Source organism: Eulemur rufifrons, chromosome 9 (assembly GCF_041146395.1).
Source record: "Eulemur rufifrons isolate Redbay chromosome 9, OSU_ERuf_1, whole genome shotgun sequence".
NCBI lineage: Eukaryota > Metazoa > Chordata > Mammalia > Primates > Lemuridae > Eulemur > Eulemur rufifrons.
The window spans coordinates 39106482-39134385 of NC_090991.1; the positions used below are offsets into that span (position 1 = coordinate 39106482).

The 27904-nt window shown below is 45.4% G+C and overlaps 3 protein-coding genes across 4 annotated transcripts; 1 reads left to right on the forward strand and 2 right to left on the reverse strand.

Moving 5' to 3' along the window:
• Window positions 1-1107: 1107 nt before the first annotated feature.
• On the reverse strand, window positions 1108-10602 carry AARSD1 (alanyl-tRNA synthetase domain containing 1). Its single transcript, XM_069481475.1, has 12 exons — window positions 10550-10602; window positions 10263-10394; window positions 7707-7866; window positions 6384-6441; window positions 5782-5938; window positions 5569-5685; window positions 5203-5333; window positions 4835-4901; window positions 4558-4649; window positions 4017-4071; window positions 2877-2971; window positions 1108-1349 (listed from the first exon to the last, which is right to left on the reverse strand). Exons 1-12 carry the CDS (start codon window positions 10586-10588, stop codon window positions 1214-1216), a joined length of 1239 nt encoding a protein of 412 aa, XP_069337576.1. The 5' UTR covers window positions 10589-10602; the 3' UTR covers window positions 1108-1213.
• A 3158-nt stretch (window positions 10603-13760) lies between these two features.
• Window positions 13761-18304, reverse strand: PTGES3L (prostaglandin E synthase 3 like). Its single transcript, XM_069481476.1, has 7 exons — window positions 18221-18304; window positions 17717-17830; window positions 17544-17610; window positions 17339-17437; window positions 15745-15834; window positions 14456-14509; window positions 13761-13941 (listed from the first exon to the last, which is right to left on the reverse strand). The coding sequence occupies exons 1-7, from the start codon at window positions 18226-18228 to the stop codon at window positions 13906-13908; spliced, it is 468 nt and encodes a 155-aa protein (XP_069337577.1). The 5' UTR covers window positions 18229-18304; the 3' UTR covers window positions 13761-13905.
• A 465-nt stretch (window positions 18305-18769) lies between these two features.
• Window positions 18770-27622, forward strand: RUNDC1 (RUN domain containing 1). 2 transcript variants are annotated; one of them, XM_069482652.1, is made up of 6 exons: window positions 18770-19267; window positions 21329-21334; window positions 22188-22346; window positions 23971-24169; window positions 25246-25365; window positions 25786-27622. In XM_069482652.1, the coding sequence occupies exons 1-6, from the start codon at window positions 18770-18772 to the stop codon at window positions 26649-26651; spliced, it is 1848 nt and encodes a 615-aa protein (XP_069338753.1). In that variant the 3' UTR covers window positions 26652-27622. The 2 variants fall into 2 exon arrangements, with proteins under 2 accessions (XP_069338753.1, XP_069338752.1); XM_069482651.1 differs by lacking the exon at window positions 21329-21334.
• Window positions 27623-27904: the final 282 nt, after the last annotated feature.

Below are 27904 nucleotides of genomic sequence, written 5' to 3' on the forward strand. Positions count from 1 at the left end.
CTCCAGCTGGAGCCCTGAGACCCCAAGAGCTGTCTTGTGGCTTTCAATCTTATCAGACAAGCTGGTTCCGTTTCTTTTGCTTGGGAGATTAATTTGATCCTGTCATTCTATCCCTAGGGAGTCTTGACATAAGAAAAAAATGATTCCCCACTGGAAGCTCAGTCTATGCAACTTCAGCTCTCCCTCATCAGCCACGTTTGCAGCAGGAAGCTCGTTTAATGATGTGCTTTTCAGGATCCGAACAACACAGAAACAGCTGACCACAACCAGAGCCACCGGCTATCTGCCCTTTCTCTTCTGTTGTTTCATCCTGGCCGTCTGTGTCCTGACCATCTTTGTTCTGGGCAAAGCTGTGACTAGATCTTTACAATTTTACCACCTATGGATGCACAAAAGCAGGATTTCTACCCAGGTCTGTGAAACTCCAAAGCCTATGCTCCTACCCATGATATTACACATCTACTCATTCTATCAGTTACTGAAAGGTCAGTTTTAGTCTTCCATTGATTGTGGATTTGTCTATTCCTCCTCTGAGATCTCAGTGTCTGCTTTATGTATTTTGAGGCTGTTATTAGACACATACAAATTTAAAACTGTTATATCTTTATCATTACATGTCCCTCTTGATCTCTAATAACTGTTCTTGCCTTAAAGTCCAATTTGTCTGACACTAGTATTGCCACACCAGCTTTCTTTGGGTTAGTCTTGCTTGGTACGTCGTTTTCCATGTTTTGACTGCTTTAGTAACTTACAAGGGGCATCTTTATACTATATACTCTTGTGGCTCCTTGACCTATTTGCAAAGTCATTGATACTTTTTAGTGGAAATACAAGACTGAGAAAAGAAACAAAAAAGAAAAGAAAAGAAGAAAACAAGGAGATTTGAATGAGGGAGGCCAAGCCCTAGGTCAAGGCTCCAGACTGACCTGTGCTCTCCTTAAGGAACTGTATTTCTCCATGAAGAGAGGTCTCAGCTGGGTTTAGATAAATGAGTATATTTCATCAACATAATACCCATTCGTGTCGGTTATGCCTAATAAGGGCCACATTAGAAACCTGTTTATCCACAGATAGTAACCAAACAAGCATGCTGGGGTATACTGCACAAATTAGTCATATAAATATAAGCAGTATCACAACCATTCTCAGTCAAACTATTTTATTTTGTCCAAGAACTCCTTCTGCGGTCACAGGAGGCAGGCGCCCTGAGACCTCACTCCTCAGCACTCTGTGTGCTGACGTAGTCCTGGAGAAGCGCCTGCACCTCTGCCCGCCGGCTCATCTTCGTGGCCTTGCCCTGAAAGCGGCCTTTCTTCCCAGCTCCTTTGCCTTCCAGGATCTCAGCCACCCTGGGGAAGAGAGAGACAGTCAGGGAGGAGGTCTCTGAAAGGAAAAAGCCACAGAAAAACCAAGGGCAGCCCTGAATCTTTCCCTGGGGCCTGGGAAGGCAGAGGAAGACGAAATGAATTCTAGAGATGCCTCTTAAAAATACTTGCACACATGCACGATACATGTACCACGTTCACTGCAAGACTGAATAACTGGAAACGACACACAAGTCTATGAACGGGGCTAGATATGTTACGTAATCTCCAGGGAGCAGGGCCAGTGTACCCTAGGGATAAGGGGCCCCAAACACAAGCGCCTGCGGGGAGCAGCAGCGAAGGAGCTGGGTGTCAGCAAGAAAGGTGGGGCCAGAGGCGAAGTGCAGAGGCCCGTGCCAAGGAGGGTGCCACGGCACAGTCCCTCGCAGATACTACCACAGAGGGACGTGGGCCCAGGGTTGCCAGATCTTTGTTTGTTTGTTTTTGAGAAAAGCTAGAGCTCTACATTTTTATGTAAAAATCTCCTAATTTTAAGATGTAGCAAATCATTTTGAAACTTTAAAATAGTGCACGAGGTAGAGGTGCGTGACTCAGAGGAACACATGGTGGGAGCCGGGACTGGCAACTTCCTATTTCATGTCCTGGGTGGTGATTATGCTGATGTTTGCTTTATAACTAATCATCAGACTGTGCATCTGTGTTTAATGCAATTTTATACGCTATAGCTCGCAATTTTTTTTTTTTTTTTTTTTTTTTGAGACAGAGTCTCACTCTGTTGCCCAGGCTAGAGTGAGTGCCGTGGCGTCAGCCTAGCTCACAGCAACCTCAAACTCCTGAGCTCAAGCGATCCTCCTGCCTCAGCCTCCCAAGTAGCTGGGACTACAGGCATGCACCACCATGCCCGGCTAATTTTTTTTTATATATATTTTTAGCTGTCCATATAATTTCTTTCTATTTTTAGTAGAGATGGGGTCTTGCTCTTGCTCAGGCTGGTCTTGAACTCCTGAGCTCAAACGATCCGCCCACGTCGGCCTCCCAGAGTGCTAGGATTACAGGCGTGAGCCACCGCGCCCGGCCTGCTCGCAATTTTTTAAGTTAAAATATCTCTGTAAAAAAAGATGAAAATGTTCATTTTGGTGGGTAGGTTTTCAGGTTTACGTTATTGTCTATACTCCGTGCATTAAAACTCAAAATAATTAAAGCAAAATGAAAAATAAATAAAATGGTGCACAGGCCAAAGCAGTGTATAGTCCACGCGTGGCTGCCTGTCAGGAACCTCAGCTATAAATACTTATGTTTTCCTTCACTGTTTTCCAATAAACATGTACGTAGTCATCAGAGCCAATCAGGACTCTGAAAACCCTAAATGCCAGAAAGAACACAGATAATATAGCTCCATATCTAATTTATTACTATTGTTGTTGTTGCCTGCAATGTGAATTGAATGCCAGGGCAGATATCATGGCCCTTTTCGTCAGTAATGGGCTGCATTAGCAGGTTAGTAGGTTACAGGCGCTCCCACTTGCGCAGGAGGGTCCACGCAAGGTTTACCTGGGCCCCAGGGTCTCCACGGCCTCAGCTGGCCCTGCCAGTAAGAAGAGCCCAGCACCTTTCTCATCACCCACAGTTAAGAACAGGATGGTCTCCTAGGAGGTAAGACAAGGAGATGAGCCTAGTACTTACGAATGTGGGGTCAACCTCCCCACCCCCCCCAGCCCTGCTCTCTCCTTAGGCTCAAGAACAAATATTTCCCCCTAAAGCACGGAGTGATGCTCCCACTGAATGACGATGCAACCCCTCCACCCTGCCCCATTAGGGCCAAGAAACTTTTTGAGAGCGACCACGGGAACTTAGGTTAAATGTTAAGGAGGCAGAAGGCTGCTGACCACGGCCATACAAAATGCCTTTCATGGTCTGACTTCTACCAACCTTTCCGACCTGTCACCCAAGACGCACACAGTGCCTGCCACTGCCTAAACCACTGTGTCTCCCTCTGCCTGGCCGCCTCTCCCCTTTGTCTGTCTGGTGACCTCTAAGCAGTCTTCAAGGCCCCTTCCACTAACGCCTCCCCACCCTCTCAGGTAATGTGCTCCTCTGCCTCTAGCATTTATCACTCCAAATAATAAATGTCAACACGAGTTTGTCTCTCAGATTAGAACTGAGCTCCTTGTGAATCAGTACTAACTACACAGAAGAATTATGAGAACGATACACAATGCTTGACCCACATTAGGCAAAACCAAAAAAAAAAAAAAAAAATGAGTTCTGTAGTAAATGCAAAAGAGAGATTTCTAGAGAGTGTCAGGAAGGGGAAGGGCAAGTGAAGCTGGAGGCAGAGGAAAACAGATGGGACAGCCTTCACGGGGCCTCGCCAACCTCTGTATTTCTAATATCGGACCGTCAGCACACATAAACCTGGATGGTTTCAAGGAGCTAAAGTTCTGATGAAAGGAGTTCAGACGCTGATAAATGTCACAGCCCCAGAAAGAGCAATAGCCCAGATCCAGCTCATTACCTAAAACAGAGCTTGGCTCACAGCCAGTGCTAAGAAAACAGTACTGAATGAATTTCTGTGCCCTACTCTGCACATGTTAATATGGAGGGACTTCACCTAAACCAACACCCCTCACTTATATCTATCTCCCTAGGCCTCTACCTGGGACAGGGTACAGAATCTTATGCTCCTCTTACCTCTGACCCAATCTCATTGGCAATGATGTTCATGAACTCAGAATCACCCTCCTTCCTAAGACAAAGGACACAGACATGAGATCCCAGTTGGAATGGTGGCTGGGACACTGCTGGAAGCCTGGCCCATCCTCGTGAGGCTGGCCTCACTGCTGCCTGTTTGTGCACGTTAACTCCCAGACCTCTTTGCAAAAGAGAAAGGGTGCTTGCTGATGACCAGCAAGATGTACTTCTCAGCCTCAGCAGTTTCTAAATAAGCTTTGGGTTTGTTTCTGTCCCCCCTACATAGGATTGAGCAGGATGAACGGAAATCTGTTAGCTGGTGAAGGAGGTGAGGGAAGGTGCTAATGAAAGATCCAGGGTTACAGTGACGATGTTAATATCAAACCAGGAAACCCGGTAGGTAACACATTTCTTAGGGTCTGCTCAGCCTTGAGAATACCAGTGAGCAACCCGCCTCCCACAGTGCACTGCATACAGGGGAGACGCTGGACCCCAAACCCAACACAGCCCCCCATCTTGTCTCCGATACTTAATTCCTCACCTGTGTAATGCAACCACACCTCCCCAGTCCGAGCTGTTCCTGAGGCTGTGGGCAATGTGCACAGCCAGGTCTCTGAGCAGATTCAGGTTGTTCTGAAATAGATGTGATAACTCAGTAGACAGGTGAAAAGGATAAGAGAGCACCAGCTTCCCTCCACCTCATTCTCCCCTCACTCCTCCTGTGACAAACTACACATCTGCCTGGGCAGAGGGCCGAGTCCGGAGAGCCTATTCCAGGCAGAGCCCATACCCTCTCCGCCCTCCATGGAATAAATCACCTTCTGCAGGAGCTTGGTGGAGTTCTGGAGCTTTTTCACTGCCTCCACATGATCCTCTGCTCCGCACCTGCGAGAGAAAGGTCAGTGGAGACCTGCCCAGTTTCCCCGTTGCTTCTGATGTTGAGGTGCCTCTCTCCACATGGGGACTTGGGGACATTCTGGGAGGGTCGCTTAGGCAATTTGGGGAAAGGATACAAAGGAATAAACCATTTTGCCTGGGTCTGACTCACTATCCAACGCACTTTGTCGTTTATGATTGCATCTTATTTCTCAGAGGTAAAAGATTATTCTGTCTCCCTTACAGGTAGGAAGGCTACGCCCCGGGTGTCCGGGATCTTAGAAACAGGAGGCAACTGAAAGGGGCGTACTTAAGCAGAGTGGTCAGTGCTTTTTCAGTTCCATGACTTCTCTCCATCCACTTCAGCACCCGGTTCCCAGCCAGAAATATCAGGTTGGTTTTGTTCTTTTTCCCTTTCTCAGTGCCCAGAATCTTAATGACCTACATGAGGCAAAGGGGTAACACACACACACACACACACACACACACGCACGCATAAGTCACAGTGAGTCCTTGAACCTGAGGGCAGGGGAGACTCACCGCCTCCTCAGCTCTGAAGCAAGGAAGGGGAGATTTCACTTGGGACTCCTCAACTGACCCCCTCTATACTCCGAGCCCTGCTGTGCCCCCACTCCCAAAACCCTCCTTAAGCACTCAACAGCCCCTCCTCACCTACCTGCAGGTCACTGAGATTGCTCACGTGGGTCCCACAGCACATGTTGGAATCAACGCCCTGGATGGTAATGACTCGAATGGGCCCAGCATGATCGTCCGGCAAACCCCGGCCTCTCACCTGGGACAGAAGCGGGGGAGAAGCGCTGTGTGAATTCAGACAAGGAGCCCTTGGAGAGCCATTCCGCAGAAGCCACCCCACTGGGTCTCCCCTCACCTGCTCCACCTCAGGGTCATCCAGGCTCAGTTCTCGCACATTCACAGGCAGCCGTTCTCTGATTTTTTCATTGACACTCTGCTCAATGGCAGCTACTTGCTCTGCAGTCACAGAAGGGCTGTCCAGCTCAATGACACTCCGGAGTCTCCCTAACTCCCTGCCAGAAGAAACAGCATGGTCCCAGGATGCTGATGATGGCAATAAGTTTACAAAGAATGTTCGTATAAATGATCTTATTTAATCCTCACAAAAACCCCACAAGGTAGGGACTGTCATTCCCATTTTACAGGTGAGGGGTATTCAGGAACAAGATCAAGGTCAGGCAGCCAGTGAGTGGTGGGGCCCGAATGCACCCTCTAGGTCTCTAGGCCCCAAAGTCCATGTTCTTTCATAAGAAAGGCAGGTGTCGCTTCTCTCATCCTTATGCTTTCCCCAAGAAACACAAGGTAACCCCATCACCTCAACATCAAGGCAAAGAGGAGAACAGAGCCAATTCTGAACACTACCCTTTCTTTTATCGTTCTCCTCCCCAACCCACGATGGAGCATGGTGCTGGTGGTCAGGGACCCGTGCCCTGCGGTTAGTCTTATGCCTCCACGCACCATGATGTTGTCTTCATCTCAAACAGATGGTCGGCAACCGCTGTGATGAGATGCTGCCCTAAGCAAAGAGAGAAAGAAACAGGAGAAAAGTGAGAAGCCCAGACAGCTACATACTCCCACAATGATAAAATCACAGAAATTCTTCTGCTGAAGACCTGCTAGGCACTGGGTAATACACTTTAGATACTTTACTGAAAATCATCATGAGAATTCTGCAAAAGGCTATATGAGGCCACTAACTAAAGCCTAGAGAGATCAAATAGCTTGCCAAGGCAACAGAGCTTATCAGAGGCAGCATGTGAACTTAAGTTCTAATGTGCAGCATTCATTCATTCAACAAATATTTACTGAGCACCCCCCACATGCAAGGCACAGCACTTCCAATAGAGACACAGCAGCATCCCTGACTGGTAACAGCGAGGATAAAGGGAAACAGTGAGGAAAAGGAAGAAGAAGACGAAGAGGAGGAGGAGGAATAGGAATTGACCATGAAGGCAGAGGCAACAAGACAGCCAAAAGTCTTGAGGAGGGAAGAAGCAGAGTATGTTCAGGGAGTCAAGAGACGGCCATCATGGCCAGGATGCAGAAAGCAGGAGGGGGACGGGCACCAGATGAGGCTGGAGCAGTAGACAGAGGCCAGCCCAGGCAGAGCCTGTAGGCCATAAGGAGTTTGGCTTTACATAAAGAGCTTTAAGCAGTGGAGTGACATGATCAGATTCTCATTTTTATAAGACTGCTCTGGCTGCTGTGTGGAAAACAGGCTACAGACTGAATGTGAACAGGAGCAAGACTGAACGTGGGTGATCAGCCAGGAAGCTACTACAGAGGCCCAGGGGGAACACAATGAGAACTGGGACTAGGGTGACTGCAGTGACAGTGGAAGGAAGTGGAGAGATATTTAGAAATAAACCAACAGGGCTCAGTGATTGGCTATCCCCAAAGAGGTATGTGGAATGACTTCCAGGGCTTGAGCAGCTGCGTGTATGCAGCACTAAACACACAGCATGCTGATGGAACACCAGGTGGGAGGGAGAGGCTCTTCATTTCATTTTGGACATTTTGAGTTTGAAAAGCCTGTGAGACAACCAGATAGAGGTATCGACTGAGAAGTTGGTAATACCTAAATCCAGCAGTTATTCTAATACTTTTAATTGTTCATATTGCTTTTATAACAATTAGCATATCCTGTCTGAATCAGAGCAGACTCTGAATACATCTGTCTCCTCCAAAAGGTTAACTCCTAGAGAACCTGAACCACATCTAAATCATCATGGAATCCCATACACAGCAACGGCCCTCCTGCCTCTGTCCCACCGCACTTACCTGAATGCTGCTGCATGTGGTCAAACCTACGCTCCCAGTCTACCCGGACCAGGACCTGGCTCCCGGGGGTCAAGGGTGTCTGTGTGAAATGATCAGCCTGGGCCCCCCGGCGGGTCACTCTCAGCACAGAGATGTCATTGATTGTACCATGGTCATCAGGCTGGGGGGAAGAAGTAAAGTAATCAATGGTGAGACAGGGCACTCTAATTCCTAGATACAAAGACATGCTAGGGAGTGTGGGTGAGAGACAGACCCAGAATTTGAGCTCCCTAAGGGAGAAGGGGGAAGCAATGCCAAATAAGGAGGGACTCCTTTGTTCTATGAGAGGACTCTCTGTTTTCTTTACTCTAAACATCTATATTTTCAGAATAACAGAATCAAAACACAGAGAGATTATAACTACAGCAATGAAGATTTTAGTAAAACCCAAAGAAACTTAATCCTCACTCTTATTGCCTTAATTTAGATTCTTATCTATAATAGCTTCTAAAATGATCTGAATTTTCCTCCCACCCTCCATTCTATGCTCTGCACTGCTGCTAGAATTAGATTCAAAAATGTTCATTCATTTTAAAAGTATCAAGTGCCAACTGCTTACAGACACTGTGCCAACTCAAGAATACAATGTACCACCACAAAAAAAAAAAAAAAAAAAGAATACAATGTAACAAGACATGGTCCCTCTTGGAATTTAAGAATCTGAAGCAGAACACAGACTAGAAAACAGGCAATTGCAACATGATCTACAACACGCCATAACATGAAGAAGTGTATGGCGATAGAGAACCTCAAAGGAAAGAGACCTAACAGTCTTAGGGAATCAGGAAAGACTTCCTGAAAGAAATAGTATCTAAAATTAGACCTTCTATGGATAGCTGAAGTCACAGGTTTTCCTTCAGCAGATCACAAAACCTCCATGGTGGGAAAATCACTGTAATAATGACACTGATATGAACTTGGAACTTTCTCACTATCAAGTCTACTGAACATGTTTGCTCACGTCACTTCTTTGCCTATAAACCTGCATAGTTCACCAGTTTCCTGAATGAAGTGCACAAACCTTAATACATCCTTCAAGGCCCTCTAAACTGACCCCAAATTACCTTTCCAAGGTCTTCTCTAGCCTGTCATCAACGTGCATCATATGCTCCAACTATATCAGACTATTTACAGTTAACTAGACTTGTCAGATTCTCTTGGGCTTCTTGACTTTTGTTTGTGCTATTATCTCTGCTAGAAAAGCTTCTCCCAGCAGCACGGTGGCTCACGCCTGTAATCCTAGCACTTTGCAAGGCCAAGGTGGAGGATTGCTTGAGTCCAGGAGTTCGAGACCAGTCTGTGCAACATAGCAAAACCTCATCTCTACAAAAAAATAGAAAAATTAGCTGGGCATGGTGGTACATGCCAATAGACCTAGCTTCTGGGGAGGCTGAGGCAGGAAGATCACTTGAGCCCAGGAGTTTGAGGTTGCAGTGAGCTATGATGACACCACTGCACTCTAGTCCACGTGACAGAGCAAGACCCTTTCTTTAAAAAAAGAGAAAAGGCCGGGCGCGGGGGCTCACGCCTGTAATCCTAACACTCTGGGAGGCCGAGGTGGGCGGATCATTTGAGCTCAGGAGTTCGAGACCAGCCTGAGCAAGAGCGAGACCCCATCTCTACTAAAAATAGAAAGAAATTATATGGACAGCTAAAAATATATATAGAAAAAATTAGCCGGGCATGGTGGCGCATGGCTGTAGTCCCAGCTACTCGGGAGGCTGAGGCAGGAGGATCCCTTGAGCTCAGGAGTTTGAGGTTGCTGTGAGCTAGGCTGACGCCACGGCACTCACTCTAGCCTGGGCAACAGAGTGAGACTCTGTCTCAAAAAAAAGAGAGAAAAAAAGCCTCTCCTATAATGCCCACCTTTGGTGTGATTACCCTCCTCTTCCATGTTTACAATTAATCTCATTTGTGTTCAAATTGTACCTAGTCTCTACCCCATCACAGCACTGATAAGTCTGCTCTCTGTTGTGCTATTGTAACTCATCTATCTCATATGAACCCCCTCAGGGGCAATCTTTTTCAGTCCCTGTCAAACACCCTGAGCTAATTGCTAACTCAGGGCCTTTGCACTTGCCATTGTACCTGTCTGAAATATTCACTCCCTCTCCCTCCACCAGCACCACTAGATAATAGCAAAGGCTCACTCCCTCACTTTGTTTAGGTCTCTACTGAAGTAACACCCTCCAGCCCCCCCTCCCCCCAGAAGAGCATCCCATCAGTCTCTTTCCCTTTACTCTGTTTTTATTTATATTACTTATTATGCCAGGCATACACAGTTATCTCCAATAAACATTCCGTGTAAGTAGAGACACTGTCTTGTTCACCCCTTATCCTTACAGCCTGGAATAATACCTAGCATATGTGTGTCTAGATAAGCATTTGTTGATTAGTATTTCTCGAACGAGTAATGAAATGAATTGAACTAACGTCCATCTAAATTTATTGTGACTGAGAAAACAGGGGCAGGAAAGCATTTCTGCTTGAGCACAAAAGAATCTGGGAGCTTAGTACCTGTCCCCCGCCCTCAGGGAAAAGCAGCGTGTCTTCCAGCACCACTTGGAATCCGCTCAGCACCTCTTTCTTGCCGTTGCTCCCTTCTGTCTGCAGCTCCGCGGGACTACAGGAGACCACGGTGGTGGTGAACTGGACAGAGAAGAACGAGAGAATAAGCCCCGACCCCGGCCCTCTCCCCACCGGAACTGAATCCTATCTCGGCACTCCCTCCCCTCGCGGCGCCCTCTTCCCTAAACCGCCCCATCGGCCGGGCAGCATCAGATCCCCAGCCCACCGGGCCGCACCTCCCGGGCATAGCTGTCCCGCTGACACAGGAACGCCATCTTTGCCGGCTGCAGGGACGCACACACGCTGAAAAGCCCAGGAGCCGACGGACACCGCCGTGGGACAAACTTCGTTAAGAGCCGCGTCTCTGCGCAGAAGCAAGAGGGTAAAGAATGGGGTGCGGTTTGGACAAATTTACTGAAAACGCGAATTGCAGACGTTCCGAGTTGTTTAGCGACTGTTTTAAGACTTTGAAAAGGACCAGGGGCGGGAGGATCATTAGCAAACTCCTTTGGGCCCCCGGGGTGTCTGTATTAATAATTCCGCCCACGGAATCTCAGCTGCGTACAGGTGGGGATGGGACCGGCTTGCGTACAGAGCAGCGCTGCCCAATAGTCATACAATGCAAAGCACATGTTAATAATGTATTTTATTCAAATCAACATATCCAGAATTTTATTTAACCTTGGATATTTAAACACGAGTGAGATGTTTTACTTTTTTTCCGTACAAATTTTCGAATCCCGGTGTGTATTTTACATCTAGCCCATCTCAGTTTGAACTAAACACATTTCAAACACTGTACTTAGTAACCATGTGGGGCTGGTTCTACTGAATTGGACAGCGCAGACAAAGAGGTTAACATAAGGTAATAAGCTGCAATCAATGCCTTAAAACGTTAAACAGATTAAAAGTTAAAATTAACTCTGCTTTTTTTAGGTCAACTAATAAAAAGTTTGAAGACTTCAGATATTTCAGAATTTAGAATTTTCCAGATTTTAGGCAGGTAATGCAGAGCACTCCCCCCCCCATGTGTTATGTAACACCTTCAGTTGGAACTCTGGAGCGACATCATGTCGTGGAACTCATTAATATTTATGCTAAAAATAAATACCCTAAATGGAATAAATAAAGACTATAAATAGCCTCATATTTTGGGACAAGTTTTGCTTCCAAATGAATTTTGGCGTCAAATTAAAAAAAAAAAATCTTTTGGTGTTCAGAACTTCTTGGTTTTCAGAATTGTGAATGACAAGACATATGCTGTACAAGCTCACCTGTTTTGTCACCTACAAAAAAAACAGCTTACTTATTTTATAAGGTTGACATGAGGTCCAAAAAATCTTAATGAGATCATATATACATACTTAGTAAGTTGTAAAGCATGATAGTAATATAACTTTGTATTATCAGTTTTTAAAAAGTTTTAGGATTAATGTTAATAGCAAAATGGTCAAAAGACATGGACAGAACACATTAACAGAAATAGGAATCACTAATAAAAATAAACAATGTGCAATCTCATATAATAATCTCATAATAAAGTAAATTAAACCAGATAAAAATTTTTATCTTGTCAAGTATCTAAAGGTTTTGGAGAATGGAATGCTCTCATTGTTGGTGGGACTGAGAATTGGCACAATTTCATCAAAAAGAAACTTGGCAATGGCTATGAAAATGTTTAAATGCATTGTATCTACTCTTTGACATAGCAATTCCACTTCTAGAAATTTACCCTACAGATATTCTAGCACAAATATGTAAAGATCTACATTTTTAAATGTTTATTGCAACATTATTTGAAAACTGAAAAAAGACTAACAACAACCTAAATGTCCCTCCGTAAAGAACCAGTTAAATTATGGAAAATGCATTCAATGGAATACCATGTAGCCATGAAAAAGCATGAGTTAGATCTATGTGTGCTGATTTGGAAAGATCTCCAATATATAGTAAGTGAAAACAAGCACAGTACAAGATGAACATGGTATAATTCCAATTATGTACACACAGACACACGTTATATATGCTGATATATGTATTAAATTTTAATAACATACTATACAATAAATAATACATACTATATATTTATGTTCTATATTATTTTATGTTATATAATTATACCTTATAACTATATAAACTATAGGTAGTATAGAATTTATAATACAGTATGGTATGTATCATATATATGATACAGTATATAATAAATATCACATATATATAAAACCATTAACAGTGGTTACCCCTATTGGAGAGGGGGTGCAAATTTTACCTTAAAGTTTATACCCTTCTATACTATTTTATTTTTAAACTATGTTTATATATTGCTTATATAAATTTTATTTTTATTTTTTTGCTTATATAAATTTTAAAGTTTACTTTTTTTTTTTTTGAGACAGAGTCTCGCTTTGTTGCCCAGGCTAGAGTGAGTGCCGTGGCATCAGCCTAGCTCACAGCAACCTCAAACTCCTGGGCTTAAGTGATCCTCCTGCCTCATCCTCCCGAGTAGCTGGGACTACAGGCATGCACCACCATGCCCGGCTAATATTTTCTGTATATTTTTAGTTGTCCAGCTAATTTCTTTCTATTTTTAGTAGAGACGGGGCCTCGCTCTTGCTCAGGCTGGTCTCGAACTCCTGACCTCGACCGATCCTCCCACCTTGGCCTCCCAGAGTGCTAGGGTTACAGGTGTGAACTACCATGCCCGGCCTAAAGTTTATTTTTTTAATAAATCCTAATACTTTACCATGAGTTCAAGAGCAAAGTGTGTGGGTTTTGCATTTTAAGTTAGGTCTTTTGTACATATTAAGCACTCAAAAAATGTTTGTTGATGAACGGAGTAGCTGTTGAATGGAGGAGTAAACAGACTTTAACTAGTGTAACAATTAGTTTTTAAAGTATAAAGAGATTTCTGGAGTGTACAGTAAGCTGAGGTGGCTGGTTCTAGGGATGACAGTATTAGCTGTAAGAAATCAGAGCACAGATCTGGGCAAGAGGAAGTATCCCAGCTTGGTTATAAGCCCATCCACAACGTCTTTCTTCTTCCAACCTCAGCAATGAGGGCCAGGATCTCTGACACCCACCCCCACCTCCTTGAGAGGAAGTCTAGAGGAAGAAGAGGCTTGCCACCGGGAGGAAGAAATACAAGAAGGAAAGAGACAGAGAACAGTTCCCAGAGATTTATTATACTCCATGTTTCTGCTTTGGCTTTTGCTCTGCCCCATATACACACTTACTAGAGATTTATTATAATCTATATATTTCTTCTTTAGCTTTTGCCCTGCCACATACACACACATGCTCAAATAACCGAGCAGCCCAAACACAGAGATTATAAACCAATCAGTAGGAAGTCAGAAGTCCCAACAGTCTACTCCTCCCCCATCCTGCCATCCGATGCAGCACCACAGTCAAGTGCCTGGGAGGAAGACATAAAGCATGAAGGAGGATCCTTAAGAAAGAGCTTCTAGGAAAGATCAGAGATCCCAGAGGACCTTGGTGCACAGCCAAAGAGCTGACAAGGGTTCCGGCTCTAGCTTTGCAGAGCAACGGAAGGATGGCCACAGCCTCCTCCCCAGCCCTGCTGTCACAGAAATTAGTTACTTGTTGCATCAGCACTGTCAGAATCATCCTAGGGGGGAAAAAAAGACAAAGCACTTGGAGTCACCGCAAAGAGTGAACATTTGTGATCACATATGTTGCTCACTCCCTCCTGCTCGCCAAGTTCCTTTTTGTGATTTTCTAAACCACACGACTTAGGAGGCTAATAAGGAAGGATTTTAACTTTGGATAATAAACAAACCACTGGTACTCAATAAATAGCACTCTGTCATGTATCATTGAGTTTCAGAATTTTAATTAATGCTAGTGCTCATTACAGCTATAAAGAAACTCCACATGGCTAGGTCTATCCTAGGATGGCGAAATAGAGGAGGAGATGGAAAGAAGGAGGGCCTTGCTGGGGTTTTCTAAATCCTGGAGAAGAATATTAGACCTCTTGTGTCAAACTCAAAATTGGTTAACATGCACTGAGAACTACTGTGTGCTAGGAGCTTTAAATGTAGTGTATCTACTCTTTGACCTAGCAATTCCACTTTTTAAGGGCTAAAAGAAAATTGAAGGATTGAGGGGAAGGCTTTACTTACATCCAGGTCGTCCATAGTAGGGGGTGGTCTCTTGGTGCTGACCTTCTTCAAAAGCTAGTGGGAAGAGAAAAAAAGTCCAAGAGAGAAGTGGGGTGAGGGAAGAGCCATGTGCATATTGATGGGCCACAGAAAAATGGTCCCAGCCAGAGCCAGTCAGGCAACTGCTGTCATCTTTATTATTATTATTAATTATTATTCTTTATAAAGAAAAGATAACCAGGCACAGTGGCTCACACCTATAATCCCAGCACTTTGGGAGGCCAAGGCAGAAGGATTGCTTGAGGCCAGAAGTTCAAGACCAGCCTGGGCAACATTAGTGAGACCCTGTTTTTACAAAAGTAAAAAAAGTAGCCAGGCATGTTGGTGCACCTATAGTCCCAGTTTCTCAGAAGGCTGAGGTGAGAGGATCCCTTGAGCCCAGGAGTTCAAGGTTACAGGGAGCTATAATCAGGTCACTGCACTCCAGCCTGGGCAACAGAGTGAGACCCTTTCTCTAAAAAGAGAAAACAAAAAAGATGTTTATTTGGCTTACAGTTCTGGAGGCTGGGAACTACTCCCATCTTTAAAGCCCTTAATATATCACTGGAATTAATTGGAGAAAAGTAAATATATACAAACAGAGCACCCTCCCTACTAATCCAGATTGGGGTCTGTCGGTGTTTTTGCAATTTGAATAAATAGCAGCTGAAATTCTAAAACCAAATAACATATGACAGGGTGATATTTACTGGGAACTAGTGATTTATTTTATAATGTGATTTTTTATACTGCTAGTTTTAGCTTCCCATGAAGATGTCTGGCTCAGGAAGAAAAAGAAAAAAACACAAAGAAAATAGAAGAGAGGGCCGGGCGCAGTGCGCACGCCTATAGTCCTAGCACTCTGGGAGGCCGAGGTTGGAGGATCGCTTCAGGCCAGGAGCTTGAGACCAGCCTGGGCAACAGCAAGATCCCATCTCTACAAAAAATTAAAAAAGAAAAGAAAAACAGGAGAACAAGAATTACAGAAAAGTGGGAAAAGGTTTTATCAAACTTCTTCAGAACACAGGCTCTACCCTGTAAATAGCAAGCGAATCTATGTATACAATTTCAGTAATATTCATTCCTCTTGTCCCTACTAAATAAACATTGCACAAAACATGTAAAAAATATCAGCACCGATGGCTAGCCTGCCTAGGGGGCTCATATATCTCTGCCTGGCCCTGATGACAATTCTCCAAAGGAATGTGTGCAGAGAGACCCAGAGAATGATCAAGATGGGCAGAAAATGGTAGATGCTGTCTTTCTCTTACCTCTGCATAATGCTCCACGTGAGCCAGCTCCACCTCTTCATCTCCTTCCCAGTCTCTCCAGTTATCAAAGTCCACAGACAGCCACACTGGCTGCAAGAGGAAGCACAGAGGGTCACAAGCCAGGAGGACAGCAGCAGGAGTGTGTGGGAGAGTGTGAGCATGTGCATAGGAGCATGCTTGGGGGTCAGTTGGGCACACAATCCTCCCAGCCACACCCCATTAACCAGCACCCCTCCAGATTGCCATGTCATCATCATCATCCACGAAGATTTACCAGGAACCCACTAAGTGCCACGCACAATGCCAAGAATGATAGAGTCTGAAAAAATATAGAAGTTCTGCCCTCCAGGAACAGACTGACTAGGGAGACAACACATCTGGAAAAATAACTGTATCATCATAGGGGTCAACCAAGGAATATAGAGAAGCTGCATTCCCTGAAGTCAGAGACAACCTTTTGAGGCCCATGTTCCAATGTTCCCACATTTATACAGGGAAGAAGTTATTCATACATTCATTCAAGAGATATTTCTTGAACACTTACTATGGCCAGACCCTGAACTTGGCATTGGGATTATAAAAATGTTCAACAAACTGTCCCAGCCATAAGGAAGCAAGTGGGGAGGGAGATGTAAATAAATCATTATAACACAGTTTGAAAAGCGTGGTGGTAGAGTTATATAGGGGATATCATGGGAACCCCAAAAAGAGTTATGGGAACACAGGTTCTTGGAGTAGCAGGGCCTTGAATGATGTACAGGGATTACACGGGTGAAGGTAGCAGTGATAGTGACTTTCTAGGAAGAAGGCATAGCCAGAGCAAAGGTACAGAAATGAGAAATAGTCTGGTTTGTGCAAAAGAGCTACAGTCTGCTGTGGCTGGAATGTAAAGTCTGACGCGGAGAGCATGGGATGGGCTCGTGTGTCATGCTACGGTGCTTAGACTTCAACCTAACGTGTAGGAAGTGAAAAGCTCAAATGCCCAAAAGAGTCAGAGAGGTACCAAATAGGAGTAAAGTACGGTGGAGTGCATGCTCCATTTAAAGCTTCAACTCTAGGCATTTGAGAATTTATACCAGTGTAGCTGGATTCTCCCATTTTTCAAGAGAAGCTGATAATCTGGACTTTTAGGTGAAATATCCACATTTTAAAACATCAGCAACAAATAAAAAATATTAAATATCAGTTATCAATCAAAATAATTTTTAACACTGTGAAGATTCCTAAAATAAATTTGAGAGCAAGATCCAGCAGGAAGCCAGTTTTCAACCTTTACAGGAGAAGAAGCCATTGGAGATTCTTAAGTGGGAGAGTGACAGGGTCAAGTGTGTGTTTTAGACAGACCAGGCTGGGCAAGAGGAAGATAGATTGAGGATAGGGCTGAAATGATGCAACAAACCTCTCACCCAGTGATGGATAAGGCCTGAACTAGGAAGAAATTAAGTAGTAGATTCAAGAATATTTAGGAGGTCAAGTAGGCAGGACCTGGTGAGTTATTGAAAGTTGGCTGGAAAGAAGGCAAGGGTGATCCCAGCTCTAACTTGGGTACCTGGGTACATGGATAGAAGGAGCAGGCCACATCCCACGCACTCACCTTGATATCCTCCTTGGTGAGCCGGGGCCAGGCCACCTTCTCCTTCCATTTCCTCACAAAGCAAGTAATGGAGCGGCAAGAGCGTTTATCCTGGGAGTCCTGCCAAATAGAAAGTCTCATTATTAGGGTCTGAGATTTAAAATGAATCTCCAGTTTCCCTGGGCTGCCTTTCCATCCAGACCTCACTGTTCCACCCCACCTTTACCTTGGAGTTCACCTTGGCATAGAATTCAATCTCATTGTACAACTCCACTCCGTCTGCGTTCTTACAGCTGAGGAGACAAGGAAGATGAGGAGATGCAAGAGCCCAAGTATGGAGCCCTTAGGAGAAGAGCGAGGTTCGTGGGAAGCCAGGTCCTCCAGAAGGGAGGCCTTTACCTGAACACAATGCGGTGGTCCTCAATGAGCACATGGACATCAGTGCTGTCCTCAACGCAAAACTTCATGAACACATACTTAGGCCTGTCATACCACAGGGTCTGGGCGTGCTGCCTGAAGAGGAGTTGAGGTGGAGCTTCATAGGGGTGGGAGAGGGAAGACTGGGCATTTGGGAAAGGTGGAGGGAGAGGACAATACAAGGAAGTTTGATGCCACAGTCTTGTCAAAGTAGAGCTAAATGAGACAGAAGGGGTGGAGGGGAATGCCTGGAATGAGTAGGTGTGGTGATGGTGGACCTGGAGAGAATCGAAAGTGCAAGACTAGGGAAGTAGGGGGTTAAGGAGAACATTCAGGTCACATTTTCCCTCACCCCATGGTCACAGAGACCTGGCATCTGGGGCTCCCATGGGGCCTCGCGGAACCTGGAGCACCCAGGAAAAGACTTGGGGCAGGGACTCTCCAGGGAAAAGGGCCAGCGGGAGCACCGCGGCCATAAACACTCACCGTGCCATGGCGGCGCCCACTGCTGGATGGCGTTTGGAATCCCAGCCAGGGCAGCTATCTTTAGATCCTGGGGACGTTCCCAGCAGCTGCCTCTCCTTATATGGTCGCGAGAAGGGTTGAGAGGAAAGGAGAACGTACGTGGCCCGACAGCCAAAGGATCTGCACTCCGGAGATAACCTGGGAGAGTTTAATCCCTGCAGGCTTTCACCTCTCCCGGTCTCCAGAAATGTATAGATAGACAGATTAGGAACAGACTACCCACCCGCTGGGACCAGGGCAAGTGCTACCCTAGACACAGGATACGACACAGGAAAGGACTTGTCCTTGGCCCCATTCACTTGTTTCACCAACGCTTAGTACTCAGGGCCTGATTCACAGTAGGCGCTCAATGAAAAATTATTGGCCGGAATTAAATCCCCAGGGGAGACCCACCCCGACGACGTCGGAACTGCAAGCCCCGCCCACAGTTCCCCCAGGGTGTCTCGGCCAGCGCGCCGTTGCCATGGCAGCAAGGGGGCGCGGCTGACGTGAGGCGGCGTTTCCGGGAAGATGGCGGCTGTCGAAGCGGCTGCGGAGCCGGTAACGGTGGTGGCGGTCGTTGAGCCAAAGGTGAAGGACGAAGAGGAGGAGGAAGAGGAGTCGCTGCCACCTTGCGAGGCGGTGCGCTGGGCCCCGGTGGGGGCGGTGGCGGAGGCCGGGCCTGGGGCGGCTGCGTTTGTTGAAGAGGCCGCGGCCGAGGAGCCCAGCGCTGCCCCGGGCTCCCCGCCTGACTCGCCGGGCCGCACGCTGCGGCGGCTGCGGGCCGAGCGGCGGCGGCTGGACTCAGCGCTGCTCGCGCTGTCCTCGCACTTCGCGCAGGTGCAGTTTCGCCTGCGCCAAGTGGTGCGCGGGGCGCCGGCGGAGCAGCAGCGCCTCCTGCGCGAGCTCGAAGACTTCGCTTTCCGCGGCTGCCCTCACGTCCTGGGTTATGAGGGACCTGGGGACCCCGCCAGCGACGAGGGCGACAGGCTGCCAGGGGACCAGCCACGGTTGCGGGGCGAGGACCAGGTGAGCGGCTGGGGCGGGGCCGCGAGGGATATGGAAATAGGGGGATCGAGTGCGTGGCGATGCAGACCCGGAGGGTGGTAGAAGGGGTGAGAAGTCCACCCGACTGGATGAGTCCGTGGGTCAGAGACGAGGAGACTGGAGACAGGTGTGCGGGGCCTGCTGAAGGGTGAGAGGACAGAGAGGGCTGGGCACCTGAGGGTGAGCGGTGTGCACTGAAGATGTGGAAAGAGAGATGCCAGTGTGTGATGACGTGAGGGACAGCGGAACTGTGAGCGATTGAGAGGGCAACAGAGCAATCGAAGCAACGCTGCTCCTGCTCTCCTTGCCCTCGTCTTATAAAGTACCTGAGTCCTGACCACTTTTGTTGATTAGAGTACCCCGATCCTGGGGTTTGGGAAAATTGGCAAGTGAAAGTAAAGTGAGTTAGAAACACGGAAATTTGGCTTAACTACCTGTCCCTGCTTTCCTGGAATCTAGGCAAAGTCTTGAATCTTTAGACTCTCTTTTCTGGGTGAAAAGTTTGGTGAACAGCAGAGTCTCTTAGTAATTGAAAGAAACACATTCCGGATTATATGAATTTCCTAATGTTTGAATTTTTAAACTCCTTCCCCATCCTGCTTAATAACTAGATATTCTGAATGAGGTCCTCTGGTAACAGTGACAAGATCGATTCAGTTTGCCTACACTGAGAAATAGTGAATATACCACACCAAGGAAAGCTTCCTTACAGGCTTTGAATCTCTGGAAGTACACAGACGTAGATAGCTTGTTGGAGGTGTTGAGACACTTTGCCTTTTCACCTTTTTGTTCTTCAAGTTATAACCCACAGGTGGCTTTCTTCCCACTTAAACTGGTTTTAGCCAAGAAGATTTATCAGTAGCAGATATTGATTTATTTATTTTAATCTGAACTGTTCCTGGTGCAATCCTGTATTTACCGTTCCTCCCTTCTCCACATCCCCACAGTTCCTTGCACAGGGAGCAGCCACCTCAAACTGCCAGACTTTAGGACTAGAAAGGATAGAATTACTGGGGTCAGGCTCTGTTCCGGAGTGAACGGCACCAAAGGTTCTGTGTGATGTGGAAGTCTCTTTTTTGTTGTTCATTTTCACTTTCAGAAACAGTGCTCACTTTTAAAAAGTAGTGCTCAACCCACCTAATAAACACCTGTAATCTTGTGTGCATACATTAACATGTGAACAGGTAGTGCCAAAGTGGGGAACATCTTTGTATGGAATGATTTACTTCTTATCAGTTCCAGATTTTTTAAAGCCAGTATTTTCTCATATCTCACTTCATATTGGAAATTATTCCTATTATTCCCTGCCTTGCACCAGAGCTCATTGTTCTTTCCTGTTAAACTTGTTTGCCCACACTCCAGCAAATAGCATATTGTAGCTACCATGACAGGTGACAGAGTTCAGCAGACATACTCATGAAAACAGAATCAGAATTTATGTCTGGTTTCTTTCTTCCTTGGCTTCATAAAGTTGAGATACAGTGAAAACAAAAACAAAGACTTTCCCCTTTGAAATAACAAAAACAAAAGTTCTTTCTGCTTGGGCTGGTTAGACAACTTCTTCCAATCAGAGTTCATTATTTAGAATTTGTCCTTCTGTACTTAGTTCAGTAACATACAGCAAATGTGTATTGACAGCTTACCCTGTGCCAGGCACTATGCTAAGCTTTGGGGGTTTAAAGTCAAGACCCTTGCCCTTAAGGAGTTCATAGACTAGAGGAGACAGAATTCCTAAACAAGTAATATAATGTGAGCTACAGAAGTGTGTAAAAAATCCAGAGGAGAAAATGATTAGTTCTGCCTGGAGAAATCAGGAAAACCTTCTCAAAGGAGAGCTAGGCCTTCACCAAGTGGGGAGCAGGGACAGGTTTCTAAGAAAAAGCAACAACACTCTGAAAGGATCGGAGAGGGAGTATCCTGAGAAAAGGCTTGCTCTCACATTGAGCAAAACTAAAACAAGAGGACCGCTTTTTAAATACTTGAACAAAAAGTTAATTTGTTTTTGTTTTTTTTTTCATTCTCTTTTATACCTTACTTCTGGAGGGGTTGGTAAGTACCATTTTAAGGTTAAATTTAATACCCTACAAAATTCTAGTTTAAAATGCAGCCTCACAGCTTCAAATGATTTGCTTCAAATGGTTTTGCTTTTTGTTTCTGATACTCAAGAAAGGCAAGGAAGGACTAGTGTTTGAGACTATGTTGGCAAGACCTTACCACCGCAAAGGATTTTTAATAATTTAAATGCAGAAACTACCTGATGACCAACAGTGAGAAAAGGAGTCACTGGTCAGGGAAACTTACCAGATACATTTAAAAAAAAATTCTGTTGCCTTCCCACCCCCATTACTTGGTTTTAGATTTTTGTCACTGCCTCAGGCACTTGAATTTAATTCTTTTGATTTTGTGTAAGTAGTGGGTAATTCATCACAGGGCCTTTGAACTTTAAGAAAACTGTTTGTATAGTTATAAAGCCTTTCTCTACACCCTTACCCCAGATTCTCTTGCAAAATTTGGCAGCACAAAGTATTCAGGAGTGGTGCTATGGTAATTGGCTGCAGTGGATGGCATGTTTAATTCCTGGGAGGCTGTCTTGGCTAAGATAGGTTGTTTCTACCCTCATTAAACTTTTGGGGGAAAAAAAGCAGTCCTAACAAAAGACTTTACTGTATTCATATCCTGTTTCCAACGAGAGACTGTTACTTTCTTAAAGGAAACCTTTATTTAATAAGTTGCTTTGGGTAAAAAAATTATTCTTACTTTTGAACCTATCTTATGAATTGTGTATTTCATTTGGATTATTTGGAAACATATTTTATTGGTCATTACTGACTTGAGAGCATTTTTAATGTACCCTGAGCTTTCCTTTTCCTGTGAAATAGATCCAAGTATTTTCTCATCTTAGAGTGAGCAGGAAAAACAAGAACGTCTGGAAACCCAAAGGGAGAAGCAGAAGGAACTGATATTGCAGCTCAAGACCCAGCTAGATGACCTGGAAACGTTTGCCTATCAAGAGGGCAATTATGACTCCCTGCCACAGTCTGTGGTCTTGGAAAGACAGCGGGTGAGCAGACCTCAGAGACGCCTCCATTACTGCCCCAGGTTAACTCCTCCCTTCCGTCATTCCCAGGACATCCTTTCCCAACTCACTTCTCCCTTGGCCTTACTAAGAATCCATTAGCTGGTGCAAATCAAAGGGAAATTCTACCATTATATAGAACCATTCTTTATTCACACATGGAAAACATTGGTAAAAAAAGTTTTGTAATACAATAATTGAGCTCTTTCTTTTTGGTGGGACAGGGTCTGGCTCTGTTCCCTGGGCAATAGTGCAGTGGTGTCATCATAGCTCACTGCAGCCTCAAACTCCTGGGCTCCAGCGATCCTCCTATCTCAGCCTCCTAAGTAACCAGGACCACAGGTGTGCACCACCACGCCTGGCTAATTTTTCTGTTTTTTATAGAGACAGGTTCTTGCTATATTGCTTAGGATAGTCTCAAACTCACCCTTCAGCCTCTCAAAGTGCTAGGATTACAGGTGTGAGCCACTGTATCCAGCCTTGGTGGTTATTATTAATAATAGAAGTAGGCTGGGTGTGGTGGCTCACGCCTATAATCCTAGCACTCTGGGAGGCCAAGGCGGGCGGATCATTTGAGCTCAGGAGTTCGAGACCAGCCTGAGCAAGAGCGAGACCCCCATCTCTACTAAAAATAGAAAGAAATGATCTGGACAGCTAAAAATATGTAGAAAAAATTAGCCGGGCATGGTGGCACATGCCGGTAGTCCCAGCTACTCAGGAGGCTGAGGCAGCAGGATCACTTGAGTCCAGGAGTTTGAGGTTGCTGTGAGCTAGGCTGACGCCATGGAACTCTAGCCTGGGCAAGAGAGTGACACTCTGTCTCAAAAAATAATAATAATAATAATAGAAGTAATGATATAATATTTTTTCATTTGGTCATTAAAAAAGTTCTGCTTGGGCCCATCATACAATATGAACTAGCTTTTTCCTGCCACCTGCCACCAGTTGGTAAATATTCCAGGAATCCAGACTGACTTTAATACTATATTTATTTAAGACAGACCTGGGTAGACAGGTAAGTCTGCTGGTAGAGGTATAGCTACAGCCTCCTCTACATGTTTGTTTATCCCTGTAATATGGCTGTTTTTCTGTCTGGGCTAGAGTTACGTTATTTGGATTTCAAATTGTTCCTAATAATGTCTCTAGGATATTTTGGCTGTATTATGCCTTGATGTTTTATAGCAATTCTTCTTTAATTGCCTAGAGTAAGGCAAGAAGGACAAAGAAGGATTAGAAATTAAGAAAATCAGTATGTATTCTCTTTGAAGCCTTTAGAGAAACTAAATATGAGGCTTTGGGGTTCATTGGCCACTTGGGATTATTCACACTGTTGTTTTCCTGAGTGAAGACTGACTGACCTGGTAGAAAATTTCCAGTGAATGAGAGGAACCCATTCTATCAGAAAGGAACCAAGGGTTCTTGTTACTCTAATAGTACAGAGTCTGTGTTCTCGCCTTGATCAGCAGTTGAATTCTTTCACAAATTTGGAGGTCTGTGTGTTTTTTATTTCCATTTAAGGGTAGAAGACATATTAGCTAAAATTATCCTTCTCCCTAGCCCTTTTCCTGAAAATTCCAAAGGTTATGCTCATTACTTGTGGTCTTGGTAGGTGATCATAGACGAGTTAATAAAGAAACTGGACATGAATCTGAATGAGGACATCAGTTCCCTGTCCACTGAAGAGCTTCGTCAGCGTGTGGATGCAGCAGTGGCGCAGATTGTTAACCCAGCCCGAGTCAAAGAACAGTTGGTTGAGCAGCTGAAAACTCAGATCCGAGACCTTGAGATGTTCATCAACTTCATCCAAGGTCAGAGAAGGGGATGGGAAAAGAAGAGTGGACAGATGTCATAATAATTATATTTATTCTAAGTACTAATACATAAAAGTGCCAGTTCTCCTGATGTACTATTTAAGAGTTTTGGTCACTTACTAAAGGAGCCAACATGGCAGAGTGGAAAGAATATGGGTTTCAGAACCAGATAGTTAAAATCCCAGCTCTGCCACTTACTGGTTTTGTGTCCTTGGGCAGGTTACTAACTTCTTCAGTCTCACTCTCCTCATCCATAAAATGATAACTCATGCTTCATTCACTTAGCAAATATTTGTTGAGCCAACTACCATATACCAGTAACCATTTTACACTATTAAATAAGAATTTGTGGCCGGGCGCGGTGGCTCACGCCTGTAATCCTAGCACTCTGGGAGGCCGAGGCGGGTGGATCGCTCAAGGTCAGGAGTTCGAGACCAGCCTGAGCAAGAGCGAGACCCCGTCTCTACTAAAAATAGAAAAAAATTATATGGACAACTAAAAATCTATATAGAAAAAATTAGCCGGGCATAGTGGCGCATGCCTGTAGTCCCAGCTACTCGGGAGGCTGAGGCAGGAGGATCGCTTAAGCCCAGGAGTCTGAGGTTGCTGTGAGCTAAGCTGACGCCACGGCACTCACTCTAGCCTGGGCAACAAAGTGAGACTCTGTCTCAAAAAAAAAAAAAAAAAAAAAAAAAGTAAAAAAAGAATTTGTGAGATTCTTGTATGTGGTAGACACCCTTAAATATTATTTTCCCTTTAAAAAAATCTACCATAAAGGGGCTAAATAAGTGGGAGCTAAACTATGGCTACACAGGGACACACAGAGGGGTATAACAGACATTGGAGACTCACAGGCAAGGAGGTTGGGAGGTGGTGAGGGATGAAAATTACCTTAGGGTACCGTGTACACTATTCAGGTGATGGGTACACTAAAAGCCCAGACTTCACCACTATACAATATATACATGTAACGGAATTCAACTTGTACCCCCTAAATCTATTAAAAGAACAAAAAAGAAAGAAAAAAAGCGGGGGCTAAGTAAGTGTCTCCTCTTTGTAATTTCTGATTCCAGATGAAGTAGGAAGCCCCTTGCAGACAGGTGATGGACACTGTGAGTGCAAGGTCGGTGGGAAGACAGGAAATGCCTCCACCAGAACAGGCAGCAGCAGACTGCCTCCAGGAAACAGCAAAAGTAAGTGCATCTTTCAGAGTAGGCAAATCTATAGAGGCAGAAAATAGATTAGTGGTTGCCTAGGGCTTGGGAGGAGTGGGGAGAAGTGGGGAGTAGGGAATGCTAATCGTACAGGGTTTCTTTTTGGAATGATGAAATATTCTAAAATTGATTGCAGTGATGACTGTGCAACTCTGAATATACTAAAAACCACTGAATTGTACACTTAAAATTGGTGACTTGTATGTGAATTATATCTCAATATAGCTATTATTAACCAAAAAAAGAAAGGAAGTCAGCTACATCCTAGGTGGCTCTTGCCTTCATGTGGGACCCATAACGTGGCACAGAAGCAAGACTTGACCTCAGCCTGTGACTTGTTGAACATAACTCTGTGCCATCATGGCCTCTCACTGATGAGCCATTGTCTTTTCTAAACAGCGAAGGCAGAAGATGCAAAGAGAGTCCGGGAGTCGGGGCTGCACCTGATGCGGCGAGCGCTAGCAGTGCTCCAGATCTTTGCTGTTAGCCAGCTGGGTTGTGCCACAGGCCAGATCCCTCCAACCCTGTGGCAGAGGGGCCAGGCTGATAGAGACTACTCTCCCTTACTGAAGAGGCTGGAGGTGTCAGTGGACAGAGTGAAGCAGCTAGCCTTGAGGCACCAGCCTCACGACCATGTCATCACATCTGCCAACCTCCAGGAGCTCTCCCTGGGAGGCAAGGATGAGCTGACCCTGGCGGTGCGGAAAGAACTGACGGTGGCTGTGAGGGACCTGCTGGCCCATGGACTATATGCCTCCTCCCCAGGCATGAATCTCGTCATGGCCCCCATTGCTTGTTTGCTGCCAGCCTTCTCCTCGGCCCCTGAGGCCATGCACCCCTGGGAGCTCTTTGTAAAATACTACCATGCTAAGAACGGCCGTGCTTATGTGGAATCTCCAGCCAGGAAGCTCTCCCAGTCCTTTGCCCTGCCTGTTACGGGAGGCACTGTCGTGACCCCTAAACAGAGCCTACTGACAGCCATCCACATGGTGCTGACAGAACATGACCCTTTTAAGCGCAGCGCAGACTCAGAGTTGAAGGCCTTGGTGTGCATGGCACTGAATGAGCAGCGTCTGGTGTCCTGGGTAAACCTCATCTGCAAGTCGGGGTCACTCATCGAGCCTCACTACCAGCCCTGGAGCTACATGGCGCACACAGGCTTTGAGAGTGCCCTCAACCTGCTTAGTCGCCTCAGCAGCCTCAAGTTCAGCCTCCCTGTAGACCTGGCTGTGCGCCAGCTCAAGAACATCAAAGATGCCTTTTGATGAGAATGCCTTGACCCCAGACCAGCGCCTTGCTCAGTAGGGATGGATGTGTTAGTCTTCTAGGATAGGAGCAAGGAGTTGGAGGAGGGGTAAAGACATTTTTCCTAGCCCCTGCTTAGGTGGTCAGTGAAATGAGTGCTAAGTCTGTTTTCCCCACCAACTTAGCATCTTGGAAAGATGTGCCAGAAACCCTGTTGTTAAGAGGGTTCTGCCCTAGTGTGTAACCACAGTGTACCTGTGGGCACGTGTACCCAGCCTGTGTTAAAGGAATTAATCGTGGCACACAGTTAATGATCCAATTCATTGAGCCTCATTTGATTTTTAGAAAACTTGGGTTGCTCTAACCATTCTTTTTATGGCAGTGAGTGACAACATAAGTGAGTTGTTGGTACTGGAAGACATTGAACTTGAGGCTCCTATTCGAGTCGAGAGCCATCTTCTTTCATTTGAAGCAGGTTTGAGAGTACCAAGGCCGGAATTTAAATTCCTTTTATAAATACACATTCCCCTTTCTTCCTGACTGTAAGGTCAGGGGAGACTGTATATTCCATGGCTGCCTCTGAAACTAGGAATGGGAATATCTGAGACCAACATTTCTAGGGGACTTAACTACAAGTTAATTTTAACATAAACCCTTTTTCTTGTCTTAAGAACTGAAATCTCCCTGACAAGGCAGTCCTCTTGTCACAGCACAGACAATGGTCTTTTCTGTCTATGCGGAATGAGAACCAATACTGATACTATGTCCTCTGGCAAGTAAACTTTCCTTCACAAGCCTCCCAGCAAGACACAGTCTTTTTAGAAGTGAATATATTCAAGATAAACTTCTCAAGAAAATCCTTACCACCCAAGCCAAGCATATGCAGGAATATATATCCGTAGCCAGCAGCTATTCCTCCCTGGGTTGTGACTTGCCAGGCATCACTGTCCTGGAGTCTGGGTGATGGAGGAGGTCTGGTCTTGCAGCAGGGATAGCAACTATGGCAGGTCCCTGTTTACAGACCAGATGGCCAAGTATTTGATTGTGAAACTGATTTGAGAGTGGTCCTGTTTAGTCTTCAGTATTTTAGCCTTTTAGTTCACATTGGTCACTCAGCGTATGGTGAGTACTGCTCCAGAACTGACCAAAGACGGGCAAATGTATCACTCCAAACACTACTGATTCAGCATTGTTTTCATGCATTAACTTGCCAGCTGCTCTTTGTTTCTGCACTATTATGTAGTGCATTTTAACTTCATTTTTTTCAATGTGT